At 56.0% G+C, this 13,620-nt stretch overlaps 1 protein-coding gene across 1 annotated transcript in view; it reads right to left on the bottom strand.

Moving 5' to 3' along the window:
- LOC134154595 (adenylate cyclase type 10-like) overlaps positions 1-13,620 on the bottom strand; it is a 43,425-nt gene that overhangs the window by 17,900 nt on the left and 11,905 nt on the right. Inside the window, exons 12-24 of the mRNA XM_062601271.1 lie at positions 7,204-7,339; positions 6,580-6,684; positions 6,144-6,182; positions 5,470-5,613; positions 4,761-4,966; positions 4,214-4,310; positions 3,792-3,880; positions 3,086-3,277; positions 2,721-2,842; positions 2,396-2,472; positions 1,887-2,076; positions 1,032-1,084; positions 419-572 (exon numbers count right to left, since the gene is read on the bottom strand). Of these exons, the coding sequence (XP_062457255.1) occupies positions 419-572; positions 1,032-1,084; positions 1,887-2,076; positions 2,396-2,472; positions 2,721-2,842; positions 3,086-3,277; positions 3,792-3,880; positions 4,214-4,310; positions 4,761-4,966; positions 5,470-5,613; positions 6,144-6,182; positions 6,580-6,684; positions 7,204-7,339 (1,604 nt within the window). The remainder of the gene's footprint in view (positions 1-418; positions 573-1,031; positions 1,085-1,886; positions 2,077-2,395; positions 2,473-2,720; positions 2,843-3,085; positions 3,278-3,791; positions 3,881-4,213; positions 4,311-4,760; positions 4,967-5,469; positions 5,614-6,143; positions 6,183-6,579; positions 6,685-7,203; positions 7,340-13,620) is intronic.

Here is a 13,620-nt window from a genome sequence, read left to right as displayed (position 1 = left end):
TTGCCATCTGCCTCCTATACTACGGAAAGCCTTGGCCACCCCAGGGGCCTTTGGGGATAAAGCCCAAGGGCAAGCAGCCTTTCTCTGGCAGCTCCACCACACCACTCCCACCTCCCCCAGCATCTTTCTTCTCCTTACTCTCCAGGTGCATGAAAAGCACGCAGCTTGGGCTCTTGCCAGACCTTGCTGCCTGGCCTAAGTTTGCAAGAGCAACAGCCCTGGCTCCACAAGCCACTTCCAGCTCCCGCGAGACGTAGTAGGAGAGCGTACAGCTGCTCCATACCAGCGGCTCCAGGAGGCTTTTCAGGGATGCTGCAGGCCAACGGCCAGCAGCACTAGCAGAGGGGCTCAAGGATGCCACGAACATCAGTGGATGGGCAAGGGAAGTGTCCCACACGTAGCGCTCCAAAACACTCACCTGTGGCCAGCAGCCTGGCCTAAAAATGCCAGCTCAGTGAGTAAATGGCTCTTTCCAGAGCCAAGCACACCCTCAAATGCTACGATGCTGCTTTCGTGACAAGTCCTGTAGGCTTTCAAGGCACTTTCAAAGAGGGCAATCTCCTCCTCGCGACCTGTGAAGGCAGACAAAAAGCAAGCTGCTGCAGCGAGCTCAAAAGCCAACAACCTTGGGCAGCCTCCCCTCTTGCTGCCACTGCACCTTCCCTCCACCGCACCTGCGAGCCTGCCCGCACCCAGGGCTCCTTCCCACCCTAAGAGCTACAATTCTGCAGCTAGGCCTGCCTTAGAGCACTCACAGCCCCACCTTCCTGCTGGAACCTGGGAGCAACTGCTTTCTTGAAAGCTCCTGACACGCTAATGGTGCAGGAAGGCAGGAAGCACTAGGCGTCTCACTCTGATTCCCACCTCCACTTCTGGCCCAACTCCAACCTTACGAACGAGCTATGAGCCTAAACCTGATGGCCACTGCAGGCAACACCATCCCTTGCAAAAGCATCTCCATTCCCAGGCTGGTACTAGCAGGTACCCAAGGGCAAGAAATGGGCATACACAAGAGCAAGGCATTCACCTACCGAGCAAGGGGCCGTACTCTGACCTCTCCTCCATAAGATCCAGGCCAAATATGCTAGCAGGGGGAGAGAAAAACAAAAGTCAGTGAAGGAGGCAGAAGCTGGAGGACAGAGAGTCATGCGTGCAGCTGAGGACACACTCTTGCCTACCCGCTCCTCTTTTGAGCATAATGGCAGCCTGCCCACGCTCCCACCACCAAAGTTCACGCTCATTCAGCAGAGAGTGCAAACACCAAACAAGCACAGGGAAAACTTCCAGCACATGGAAGTCCAAGGGCTTCTGCCCACACTGGCACAGCACACGCTATCAACGTGCAAGCAACAGAGGCCAAAACATCATCCAAAGAGAACCTACAAGCCTGGCCCAGAGGAACAGCTCCAGTTTCACCAGCAAGCGAGCAAGAAGACAGGCCCGGCCACCCACACTTGCCCAGGGGACCAGCACGGACCAAAGTGCTTTCCAAGAGCTTCCTGCTCAGAAGCAGCCGAGATAATACCCACTGGGTGGGTCACAATTGCCACTGCATTGCACTTGCATGCCAGCAAGCAAGCACAGGGCAGAAAGCAGAGTTGCAGGCCCTCTGGGCAGGGGCTGACAGGCCCCTCTGGGCCTACGGACTCCCGAGAGCCCTCTCCACCCCTACGCCATCACTCCCACTCTCTCAACAGCAACAGGCACCAAGGTGAACAGGCAAAAAGCACGGCCGTGCTATGGCTTTCCCTCTTCTCAGCCACAGTGGTGGGAGGCCTGGGGAGGGCAGCAGCTTGGCCTCTTTCTGCACAGCTCCTCTTTTTCCCCAAGGCTGCACCCTGTGTGCCTCCACGCCCCCAGGCAGCCTGCTCAAAGAGCACACTCACAGCTTCTGCGACATCCCCAGGTACTGATAGACAGTGCCAGGATCGCCAACCCCCTTCATCTGGGCCTTCGGCAGCTCCTTGAAGTAGGACCGGGGCAGCCGGGATGCTGCGTAGGTCGCCGCATCGCAGGACACCAGCCCCGGGTAGTGCTCCATCAGCCGGGCAGCCAGGTTCACCTTCTGGCCCATGACTGCCACAGAGAGAGAGCACGCGTTGACGTCCTCAGGAGAGCAACCCGCACCACCCTGCCAGGCTGCCGGCTGCATCCCCCGCAGCACAGGCCAGCACAAAACCCTGCTGAGCACGAGCGAGAGCAACAAGGAGGCTCACAGCCCGTCCCCCGTCGTACGGCGGGACCCGCGCCGCCTCCGCCGGTCCCGACGTGCTGCCGCAGGCCAAGCCCTCGTCCTGGCCCGGCGCCCAGGGCCCACAGCTTCTTCCCCGACACTCTGCCTCTTCCCTTCAGAGACGCGGCCCGGGCACCCGCTCCGCAGACGGACACCTCGTACCTGTGTACTCGTGCCTGACGCGGTGGCCGACGACTCCGCAGAACGCCGTCCCGCTGGTGACCCCCACGGACACTGCCCTGAGGCGCAGGCAGAGCAGCAGGGACTCAGCAGCGCCCGTGCGCAGTCCTGCCTGCCCACCGCCGCCCCTTCCCCACGTCCCCGCGCTCTGCCGTCTGCCCCGTCAGCGCAGGCCTCGGGGACCGGCAGAGCCCGGCAGCGGACACGCCAGCTTGAGCGGGCTGCATGTGCAGAGCAGCCAGGCGCTCTGGCACCCCTCCGCACCCCCCGTCCCAGGCCGTCCCAGGCAGCACGCCTCCCCACTCACTCGATTTTCCCCAGCCTGCCGGAGCAGGCGGTGGAGATTTTAATCGCGCTTTCCAAGGCGCAAACGCTCTCGCAGGGCAGCTTTCCTCCAGGGAGGCCAAACACACACAGCAGCGTGCAGCCCTGCCGAGGACAGAGGCAGCACACCTTGCCGCAACGCCTGCACCAAACCCTTCCCGCCCTGAGACTCCAGCCTCCCCCGACAGCAGCAGAGCGTCAGGGCAACCCCAGGACACAGGGTACCGCTCCCAACGCCGAGGCAGAGCTGCTTCTCCTCTCTCCACCGTGCGAGAGACAGAGCCGCTTCCCTCCTCTCCACCACCACCCTCGCCCTCGTGCGCGGGGGCACTGCTCCTCCACGCTCACCTTATCAAACATGGAGATTTTGTTGATTTCGCCCTTGTGAGGACGGAGGATCTCCGAAATCAGCACGCTGCTGTCCTGGATAGCCTTGCAGATTTGCGTTAGGTTGACCTTGGCAGCAAACTGCAGCTTCACAAAGAGGCAGGTGACCGGCCGCAGCTCGGATAGGCACGCCAGGGGCTGTCTGTCGTCAATCTGGAAGACAGCAGCGGGCCACCTCCACCAGCCAGCTCGCCCTGGGCGCTTCCTGCCTGCAGCAGATACCAAGGCAGAGCGCACAGAGCGGCAGCAGCGGGCGCTCTCAGAGGAATGCAGAAAGCCTCCTCGCAGCGCAAAGCAGGCGTCAGCCTGCGCGAGGCAGATACGCAACGGTGCAATGCGGCACTGGGCATGGATGGACACAAGGGGCCACCCTCAGCAACGCTGTCACCGCTCCGGAGGCATCCCTCTCTTACCCCGGGGCCATGGCCAGAACAACACCAGTGGAAAATGCAGAGGGCAATCCACCCCGCCCTCACCCCCGGCGCTCTCTGCAGGAGCACACAGTCGGCAGGTTTCTGGCCCCTGCAGCACTCCTTTCCCAGGTTTTTGCATACGGGGGCATTTTCTTTGCCTTACCTGCTGTCTGGAGAACTGCCGCTCTGCAACACACATCTCCTTCTCCCCTCCCTCTCCCCCAAAAGGCACCTCCCAGCACTCGTGGCCATACCTTGCGCAGGACACTGGCTGGGATGTACTTCCTCAGCACCTTCCCCTGAGCACGATGAGGGGCCAAGGTAACCGCAGGCCTCAGGACGCCTACGCAAGGAAAATACACGCGGTCACTGGCAGCAGGGCGCTACGAGCCTGGCTACGGGGGCCTCGCAAAGCAGGGGCTGGCACTGCAACTCGGGGAGCAAGGTCCTCTGCCCTTTGCCCGTGTGTTCCTCTTGCAGGTGCTCAGCCACAGCAGTCCCCTGGAAGCAGCAGGAAGCAGCCAGTGCCTCTGCTGCAGCGCAGCTGCGCCCCAAGCACAACCACTAACTAACTGCAAGGGGGAGAGGGCAGAGGCCAGGCCCCAGCAGCCCCTCCGCAAAGCCAGTCCCCATCTTTCTGGGCAGGCACAGAACAAGGCAAAGCCGGGGCACTCACCTGGCATTTCAGGAGAACGGCAGTTCAGCTGGGCTCGTGTGAACTTGGAGAAAAGTTCTTCGCGTTCCGACACAGACATCCGCTGCACGCCTGTAACCTGGAGGCACACGCAGCAGAAGCACTGCCCATCGGCCTCCCCAGGAGTCCCAGGGCATGCATCCTACCCTCCCTCCATCCCGCCCTCGCTTCCCAGAGAAGAGGAGGAGATCTCCGTGTAGCAAAGCCACCTTGCTGGATTTACACCGGGACAAACGCTGGCATCAGCAGCACACGAGCTGTGCAGCCATCAGCCACGCACCCCGACGTCTACAGAACCCCGCCATGACCCTAGCAGGGCCAAACCCTGACACTCCCTCCTGACCCCACCGCAAACCCAGCAAGCACAATCCACAGCTAACCCTCGGCTGGAAGGGCAACAGCTACAGCTCTCCACCTCCGCTTTACAGCTACAACCCCCACAACGCCCAGCTCCTCAGCCTTCGCACACCTTCCTCCCTCACCCCCAGCTCCAGGTGCCCCAAACAGCTCTAGAGGCCATCTCACCCACCTTCACAGCTCCTTGGCCTTTCACTCTCTTGCTCTTCACCTGGCTCTGGTTACAGAGCTCCCAGCAGCTGGCTGACAGGATAACATCACTTGCACTTGCAAGGTTTTGCGCCTGCCAGACCTCACCCACGGCCTTGCCAAGGATCAGGAAGTGCTGCTCCTTGCGGTCTCCCACAGTCAGCAGCGACATGTGCCCTGCAGAGATCCCTGGGGAGAGACAAGCACAACTGAGGCACAGAGCACTTGCACCTCCGCAGCCTCCCGCAGTGGCAACTCTCCACAGGCTCCGTTTCAAGCTCAACCCTGGAGACAGGCTCCTGCTCTCAGCTGCTTCAGCTGGAGGCACCCATCCTTCATTACGGAGTCCAGCTGGAGTGTCGATGGGGAGGGGGTACAAAGTGGGGCCTGCCAACAGAGGGGCCTGAAACGGGTGCCTAGAAAGAGGCACGTGAAGCTGACACTGACAAAGTCTTCACAGCCACAGCACCCCAGAGGCCCAGCACACCAGCACCTTTGCTGGCCGTCTGCTCAGGGTGCGTGCAGGCAGCTTGTAAGCGGCTGCCTGAGAGCACACAACAGCCTTCCAGGCAGAAGGTTTCCACTGGCCCCACGAGGGATCACCACCTCTCCCCCAGGCGGAAAAGCACCCTGTGGCCCTGCACAGGGCCATGGAGCCACACACGGCAGAGCTAATCCAGCACACCCCGTACCTATCTTCAGTCGGAGCTTCAGACCCACGTCTGTATCACGGACGCTGTACTTCTCCTGGATTTGCCGGCAGCACTGCAGCACCAGGCTGATGGTGTCTCTCAGCTGTGTTTCCCTCACTCTCCACAGCACCAGTACAGCATCCCCTGCAGAAAGCAGGGGAACGGCGGAAGGCTCTCGTGAGACGTGACGCTCACTGAGCTGCAACCCCCTGCACGGACAGCAGGAACCGGCAGGCGTGCTGAGGAAGATGCACTCGTCGGAAGGCCTCCTCCTCAACTCCAGCTCTCTGGGCACAGGGATGCCTTCCCCTCCCCCAGGCCAGCTACAACAGCAGCCACAGAGGATGAAGGTGCACAGTGTGGCTACAGGAACACGGGCACCCCTGCAGCTGGTCCCACTCAGGGCAGAGATGAGAGGCCTCTCTCATCCCCTCCTTTCTACCATGCTGCCTCAACCCCCAAGCTCCCAGGCTGCCTCCCCAACACCTCCACACCAGCCCTGTCCCACTGCAGCTTCCCACTTGGGGCCCGCGATGGCAGCTCCCCAGGAGCACCTGCATGCCCACAGAGCCTCCCCTCTGGGCTTTGCCAGCTCACAGCTCACTCTGTCCTCTCCCCTAGCACGCCTCTGCAGTGGCAGCAGACAGAGAGAAGTTTCATTTAGAAGGACATACCTGCAAACTTCAAGATGTCTCCTCCAAAGCCCAGCAGCTCTGCAGGCGAAAGAAAGCAAGAGAAGAGTCGCCTCTACACCTTCTCCAAGCAAGCCACAGAAGCAGCCACTCTGCTGCCCGAGCAGCACAAGGGCAGTGCTGCCTGGTGGGGCACCATTCAGGAAAGCACAGCTCCAGCCCCGCCTCTACACTGCTCACAGGCACCACAGTACTGGTGCCTATGGTACTGGGCACTGCCCAAAGGAGCTAGTGAAGATAACACACCCATTTCTCAGCACCAGTGTCCCCCAGCACAAGAGCCCAGCTGCTCTCGGTGGCCCTCAGCGCCCACAGAAACCCCCAGCACGCGCAAGGAGGCTGCCTAGCGCACCTCTCTGCTCTCCCAAAGAGCAGCCTCATGGCACCGTCCCAGACAGTCCTGCAGAACGGCACTTACCCTCCACAATGTCGCCCATGTAGTCATTGAGCGTTTGCGTTAGCTCGTCCGCACCCCGCTCGAGGCTGACGCTCTGGCTAAACTTCTCTGTCAGAGCAGTGAAACCTCAAAGAGGCACAAACAGGCACAGAGGAATCAGCAGGTGCCCACATGGCCGCCAGCTTCACGCTCCCACCTCAGAGAGCGTGCGCTTTACATCGTGCCCTGACCTGGCTTGTGACAACAAGCCTGCACCACCCAAGAGAAACCACCACTCTCGCATTGGCCACTGCTCCCGGCAGCGTGCCTTCTCCCACACCACACAGCCTGGAGCAGGGGCCCCTGGCCCACGCGTTCTTGCAGCCCGTGGAGGAGTGCCTAGCACTGGGTACCTCTGCTGAGCCCAACTGGCCGACTCCCGGCCTCTTCCAGGCCTCTCCTCTTTTGGAGCCCCTTGTTCCTCCTGACGTCAGCCACCTCTGAGCTCTGCTTCCCCCAAAGTGGAAGATGGGAGCAGCAAAGAGGCCTCCTCTGATGCATTCTCCACCAGAGGTGGCACCGGGGCTCCCAAAGGCCCAGAAAGCCCCAATGCCTCATGTCTCTGACTTCTTCTCAACCCCCTCCCTTCACAAGCCTTGGACCCACCTGAGACGTCTGCAAAGAGCAGTACTCCATGAAAATTCTGAACGCAACGGGCTTCGTGCCTCAAGTCCTCAGATAAAATGAGGTCGGGGACGTAAGCAGCTACTTCCCCGAGTTCTGAGCAGTGCTTGGACCTTCTCTCCCAGGCACAAGACATCGTCAGCACCCTTGGGGTACACAGGGTACCTCAGGAGAAGACGACCGTGCCCAACCGGGAGCAGGCTAGCACAGCACCGCGCAGGGTTGCGCAATAACCCGGGGCCTTGGGAGGGGCTGCTGGCCCCCTGCCACCAAGGGGCAGGTCACAATCAGCCGGCAGTGACATCGGCCACACGTCATCGATTGCCTCTGTGCTGTCATCAGACAAGCGAGCCAGCTAACAGGGACAGCTTCTGCACGTCATCGCTGCCCTAGCAACTGCAGCACACAGCGGGGCACGTCCTAGGTTGCTCTGTTGTAAAGAACAAGTGGGTCTTTTCCAGAAGGTGGGGGACAGAGCAAACCTCCAGCCACAGGGCTCCTGGCGGAGGCCAGGAGGAGATGGACAGGGCTGCACCAGCAGCACAGCGGACGGGCATATCAGAGAGGGGAGGAAAAAGCTGAAGGACGTGGCAGGAGGCAGCTCCAGCCCCCTGCTCTGCGGGAGAGAGCTGTGTAAAGCTTCCACGCCGCAGGGACACCCCCTCACGCTGGGCAGCCCAGCTCACAGGCAGCCCAAGGCTCACTGCTCCCTACGGGAAGGTGAGCCGGGGCTGAGGCTGACACCCTCGCAGGCGGTGCCTTTGCCCACAGGGCGCAGTCCCGCAGAGGCTGAACACGGCATGCACAGCTGGGTGCTGGCCTCTAGCCGGGCAAATTACAGCTGGCGGCTCCGACTTGCTTGTTTTCTGATCTGTTTTTCCTGGTTTCTCTTTTGTAAATAAACTCAAGAATCCCAGCTCCCTGTGCGTGCAGAGGGCACGAGCTGGGAGCCCCTGGGCTCTAGGGGCCAGCTCCTGCAGAGATTGCATGCCTAAGGCCAGAATGTGAAAGCGCAAGCGCAGAGCGGTTACCTGAGGTAATGAAATTGTAACCAATAGAAAGATTTGTATAAAATACTCCCTGGAAAGTGTGTATAAATGAAGAATGAGAGGGGGAGAAGGTGTGCTAGCTTTGTGGATTTACCACCTAGCCCCCATCTCTGCGCAGAAATGAAATAAAGAAATATCTCGACCCTGTGTGTCTGTTGGTTGCTTGCACACTGGGTAACAGAACCCAGATTTTGGAACAACAAAACCCTCCCAGGAGCCCCCCTCCAAACCCCTGGAGACCCCCCAGGATCTCGCAACTCCCCCCTACCCCAGGATCCCAACCACCCCCAGGAGGGCCCATAAAACTCCCTTTGTAGCCCCCCAACCCTCCAGAAGGCCCCCCCAAACCTGCAGCACTCGGGGTGGGGGGCAGCAGCCTATTTCTACCCCTTCCCCTAGGACAGGCAGATCTGGGTGTTTATTTGCCCCAGGGATGGTTGTTTGCCATGGGGGGGGGGGCGGTATTTACCCCCCTCCGCACCCAATGCCGCTCTCCCCCACAGCCTCACCCCAACATCAACCCATGATGTACGCCAAAACCCTGCTGCAGCTGGGCATGATGTGACCCCCCCCCCGAGATGACACGACCCCCTCGAGGTCTCAACACCCCCTGGGGGTGACACCTTCCCTCCCCCCCCGGGTGTCTCCCCTCCCCCGATGGCTTTTAATACGCTGGATTGTATTTATTCCCTCCCCATCTTCTGGGGGGGGGCGCTGGGGGGGGCGCCCCACCAATGGAGGGGAGGGGCAGGGGGGACCGTCTAGGGGGCACTGGCTCAGGAGCTGCCCCACTGGCCTGGCCCCCACTTTACTGTCTGTAATTACAGATGTTAAAATAAAGTAATTATTGGAAGCCTCGCGGGGGGCCCAGCGTCCGAGGAGGTGTGGGGACGGGGGAGGGTGTGGCACTGCTGGCCACAGACACCTGGGTCCTCTGTACGAGTGCAGGGGAGGGGTGGGGCGGCATGCCCGGATGCCTGGGACCCTCCCGGACACCTGAGTCCCTTGGAGAACTGGGTTGTCCTGGACTTCTTGCGTTGCCTGGACTCCTGGGCACCTCGGACGCCTGGGCCCCTCGCTCACCCAGGGGAGTGGGGTTGGGGGGGTTCAGCATGGGAGCCCCAGATGCCTGGGTCCCCTCTATGTGGGGGAGAGCGGGGGGTGAGAAGGGGCACCCGGACGCCTGGGTCCCCCAAGGGGCAGTGGTAGAACTGAGAATCGTGGCTGGATCTGGTTGATCTTGTCAAAGAAAATATTGAATCAGCAACAAGTTTTATTGCTTAAACCGTGGAACAAAAGGCTGCTCTGGGTCCTTCTTGTGCTCCCAGCCAAGAGGCACCTTATCGCTAGCAACAAAACTTAAAAAAAAAAAAAGAAATCATAGAAATCTTGACTTTTGCTGCTCCTCACTGGCGCCTTCCAACGATCAAAAAGAGAACGGATCATTTTTATCCTTCCAATGCATCCGGGAAACATCCTCTCGGTCACTGACGGCAGGGCTCGGCGGCTGCTTCCCCTTTGTAGAGCGCGGTTTAATTTAATCTAGAGGGGATTTAGCGAAATGCTAAATGCGACATTGATCTCTAGGCGAGAGGCTGCTTTTTAAGCGTGGGGGAAAGCTCGTTCTCCAATGCGTGTTTGTCTTTGGTGGAAAGCTCTAAGCAGGTGGGAACAAAAAAAAAAGGGAATAAAACATTTTTCCTCACATAAGACCAGTGCTTTTCCAAAATCCTAAGGACTGTGAGTCATGGAAACTTCCTCAAATCTTTGCTGCATTGTAGTGTTTTCATATCGGATTTAAAATTGCAGTTAAACGAGGGGATTTTTTTGCATGTAAGCAGTGGGATGAAGACGAGCAGATCAGCGGAGACCTCCTCTCAGCGACCGTGAGCGTGTTGAGTGTGGTTTCATCCTGGCAGCCCTTGGTGGGCATGGCTGCTGCTAGAAGCTTGGAGGCAACGTGAGTCGGTTCCACCCCCCCCCAAAAAAAAAAAAAAAAGGAGGGAGAAGAAAGGAAAGAGAAGACACACATTTCCAAGACATTTCATGGGACGTTGAGATCCTCAGGCTGAAGGAGGTGCTGCTCCGTGGTGTTGATCCCAAAGGATGAGCCAGGGACCGCAGAGCTCCTGCCCTACCCCAGGGCTCTCCGTGCCACCAGCTGCTGGCAATGACCGTCCTCTCCAAATGCAAAGGACCGGGGAGATGTTCACCCAAGGAGACCACCGGTGGTACCACCACACCTCACCAGCTGCAGCAGAAAACAGCCCAAGGCAGCTGCAGGAAACGGAGGCAAGTAGGAGTCCATCGCCCAGGTCTCCACAAACAGGACTTGCACCAGATGAGAGCAGAAGAGGGGAAACGGGCGTTTGCAATGGCTCTCAATCCTGAACGAACGACTCCAACCAGAGAAGACCGTATTCTCTCCATGAATTGTGCAAGATTCCCAGTCCCAAGTTTAGGTAGGATTTCCATCTTTACGAACTTCAGCCGTAACCTCCGTGAGTTCAGCAATTTGTGGAAAATGGCAGGAAGCGGTGAGGAACAGTGGCAAAGGTGGAAAATATTGAAAGACGAGACAAAAGCAATGGAAAAATACATAAAGAGGCAGAAAACAGGGAAAATGATGGAAATTGGGATGAAACCCCCAAAGCAGCGGAAAACGCAAAAATACTACAAAATCACCTGCAAAATAAATGCCAAAAATCCCATTAAAAAAATAAAAAAACTTCAGCACAATGTCTCCCACAAAATAAAAGCTACTGAAAAGCCCCGCAGAGAATACACAAATAGCAGAAAACGGTAGAAGAATGCCAAAAAGTTGAAAATGTAAAAAGTGAAAGTAGAGAGAGAAAACAATAGCAAATGAAGTAAAAGAGAAAGAGAGATTAAAAAACCCCAATATATTCATCTGAAGGCTGAGTATGCATACAGAAGATCAGAAAATGTTTTAAAAAAACACAAAAAGGGTGGATGCAATGACACAGAATGGAAAGAAAAGCAACACAAGTGTGAAAAGCACATGAAAAAGAAAAGGAATGATCATAAAGCAGAGGAAAAGAGCAGAAAATGCTAAAGAACGTGAAGACAGTGAAAAATGCAAGAAAGATGGTTAATGCGGGGGAAAAGAAGGGTTGAAAACAGCAGAAAATGATGGAGAAAACCATACCTGGAAAACTGCAGAAAGCATAATGACTGAAAACGCAAAAAAAGGCAAAAATGAAAAAAGAAAAAAAAAAGCAAAATGCAGAAAATGCTGGAACATGACAGAAAAATTCAGAAAACATCGTAATACACAAGGAATGGCAGAAAATGCAAAACCTACCAAAACCTGGGCTCCAAAATAATGGAAAACACCTAAAGCAACAAGGAACACACACACACACACACACAGACAAACAAACTCCAAACGGAATTGAGTGGAAAAATGAATAAATGGTGGAAAGCAGGGGAGAATGTACCAAAAAAACAAGGAAGAAAATGCACAGAATTGCTGAAAAAAATCAAAAATAAGAAGGTGGTAGAAAAAGTAGGAGTTGATGAAAACGGGCAGAAAAAAACAGAACATGGTGGGAAGGACTTAGAGGAGTGAAAATGGCAGAAAACAGAAACACCAGAAAAGGTTAAAAAAAAAAAAGTGAAAAATTCGAAGAACAACTGAAAGCATCAGGGACTGACTAAACAGCAGAAAATTCTGAAAAGGAAAGGAAAAGGTGGAAATCACAGAAGAAGATGGAGAAAACAGAAAGGATGGATAACATGAAGAAAATGGAACACCAAATACACTTAAAATGGTTAAAAATGGTTAAAATGGTTAAGCCAGAGATGTCAGAAAGTGAAAAAAAAAAAAAAGTGGAAAAACTGAGAAGTGGCAGAAAATCAAAAAAAGGGAAAACCTGAAAACACTTCAAATGGGACAAAACGCAAGAAACAGAGGAACATTCGCACCCCCCCAAAAAAAATAAATGCCCAAAGTGTCCAACAGCAGCAGAAATCTTTGGAAAAAAATATAAATAAAAAAGAAAGAAATGTGGAAAATGCAAAAAGCTCTATATGAAAACTGTGGGAAATGCAAAAAAAAAAAGAAAAAAAAAGAAAAAAAAAGTGTAAAACAGAGAAAGAATGGAAGAAAGAGGACACAAAAAACGTTGAAAGGGGGAAAAAAGATGGAAAAGGGAAAGCAGAAATGGTAGAAATGGCAGAAAAGGAGGGAGAGCAACAACAGATGATGCAGGCACGGCAGAAAAGAGATGGTGCAAAGCAAGAAGTGCAGAAAGCTGTGGAAAATGGTGAAGAGCACCAAAAGAAAGTGGAAGATGGAGAAACATCGAAATGGAAAATGAGAAAAGCGGGTAAATTGGAGGGGAAAAAGCAAAAAGAATATGGGCAGATGGAGGTCAGAAAACAGTGGGGATGACTGTGATGTGCCAGCAGAGGAGCTGCACCAAGGTGATCGAGGTTCTCCCTGGCTGTTGGCCTCGGGGGCCTCCCTGCTGCTGGATGGGTTGCTGGGTCCACCGGCCAGCTCGTGGTGAGTCTGAGCGCACACCAGAGCTATGCGTCCTGCTGGCTTTCATCCTTCCCGGGCTTCATTCACTCTCCGGTCGAGCCATGCCAGACCACAGGTACACAACAGACCAGATGGCCTCAGCCAGGAACAGGATGGTCGACAGCTAACAGTGCGGCTGGACGGCCAAGAGAGAACCCGGTGCACAGTTCCACAGCACCCAGCTGCTTCCGGTGTGAGCCTGCAGTGTGCAGGGGCCGTGGTGGGATTGCTGCTGGGGAAGCTGGACTGAACTGCTCCGTGTCCCTGAGCAGCTCCTATGGCTGGCTGATAGTGAAGGGACTGTTCTGCAGCACTGAATTCGCTGAAAGGGACTTGGTCACACATGGCCCCAGCGCCAGCAGCTCCGGATTACGGGACGCCCCAGTGAATCAAAGCTGATGGCTCCTGGCTTTTGAGGTCTTTCAAGGGAAAATAGAAGCACATAGTCCTAGGGAAGAGAGAGAGCAGAGGAAAGAAGCAATTCCCAGGGACGGCGCAGGGTGGGCAATGGTGATAGAAAGAGAGCTGCATGGCAAACCCCAGCCCGGCCCTTGCACAGCAGATGCAAGGCCTGAGGACAGCAGGTGTCTGTAGAGGCTACAGCTCTTCTCCCTTTTGCCCTTTTGTTTCCTGGTCCAGCAGAGCAATGCCCTGTTCCCCACTGCCTTTCTCTCTCTCCAAAAAAAAAAAATTAAACACACATGGGCTGAAGAAACAGGACTTTATCTTTGAGGAAAGCAGAGCAAGGGGATGAAGTGGTAGAACACTAATGGGACAGGATGCGCTTAGAGTTGTCGAGCT

The sequence above is a fragment of the Rhea pennata genome, unplaced genomic scaffold, assembly GCF_028389875.1.
Source record: "Rhea pennata isolate bPtePen1 unplaced genomic scaffold, bPtePen1.pri scaffold_32, whole genome shotgun sequence".
Lineage (NCBI taxonomy): Eukaryota > Metazoa > Chordata > Aves > Rheiformes > Rheidae > Rhea > Rhea pennata.
Note: the sequence above shows the minus strand (reverse complement) of the source record. Positions and strands in the feature narration are given on the sequence as shown.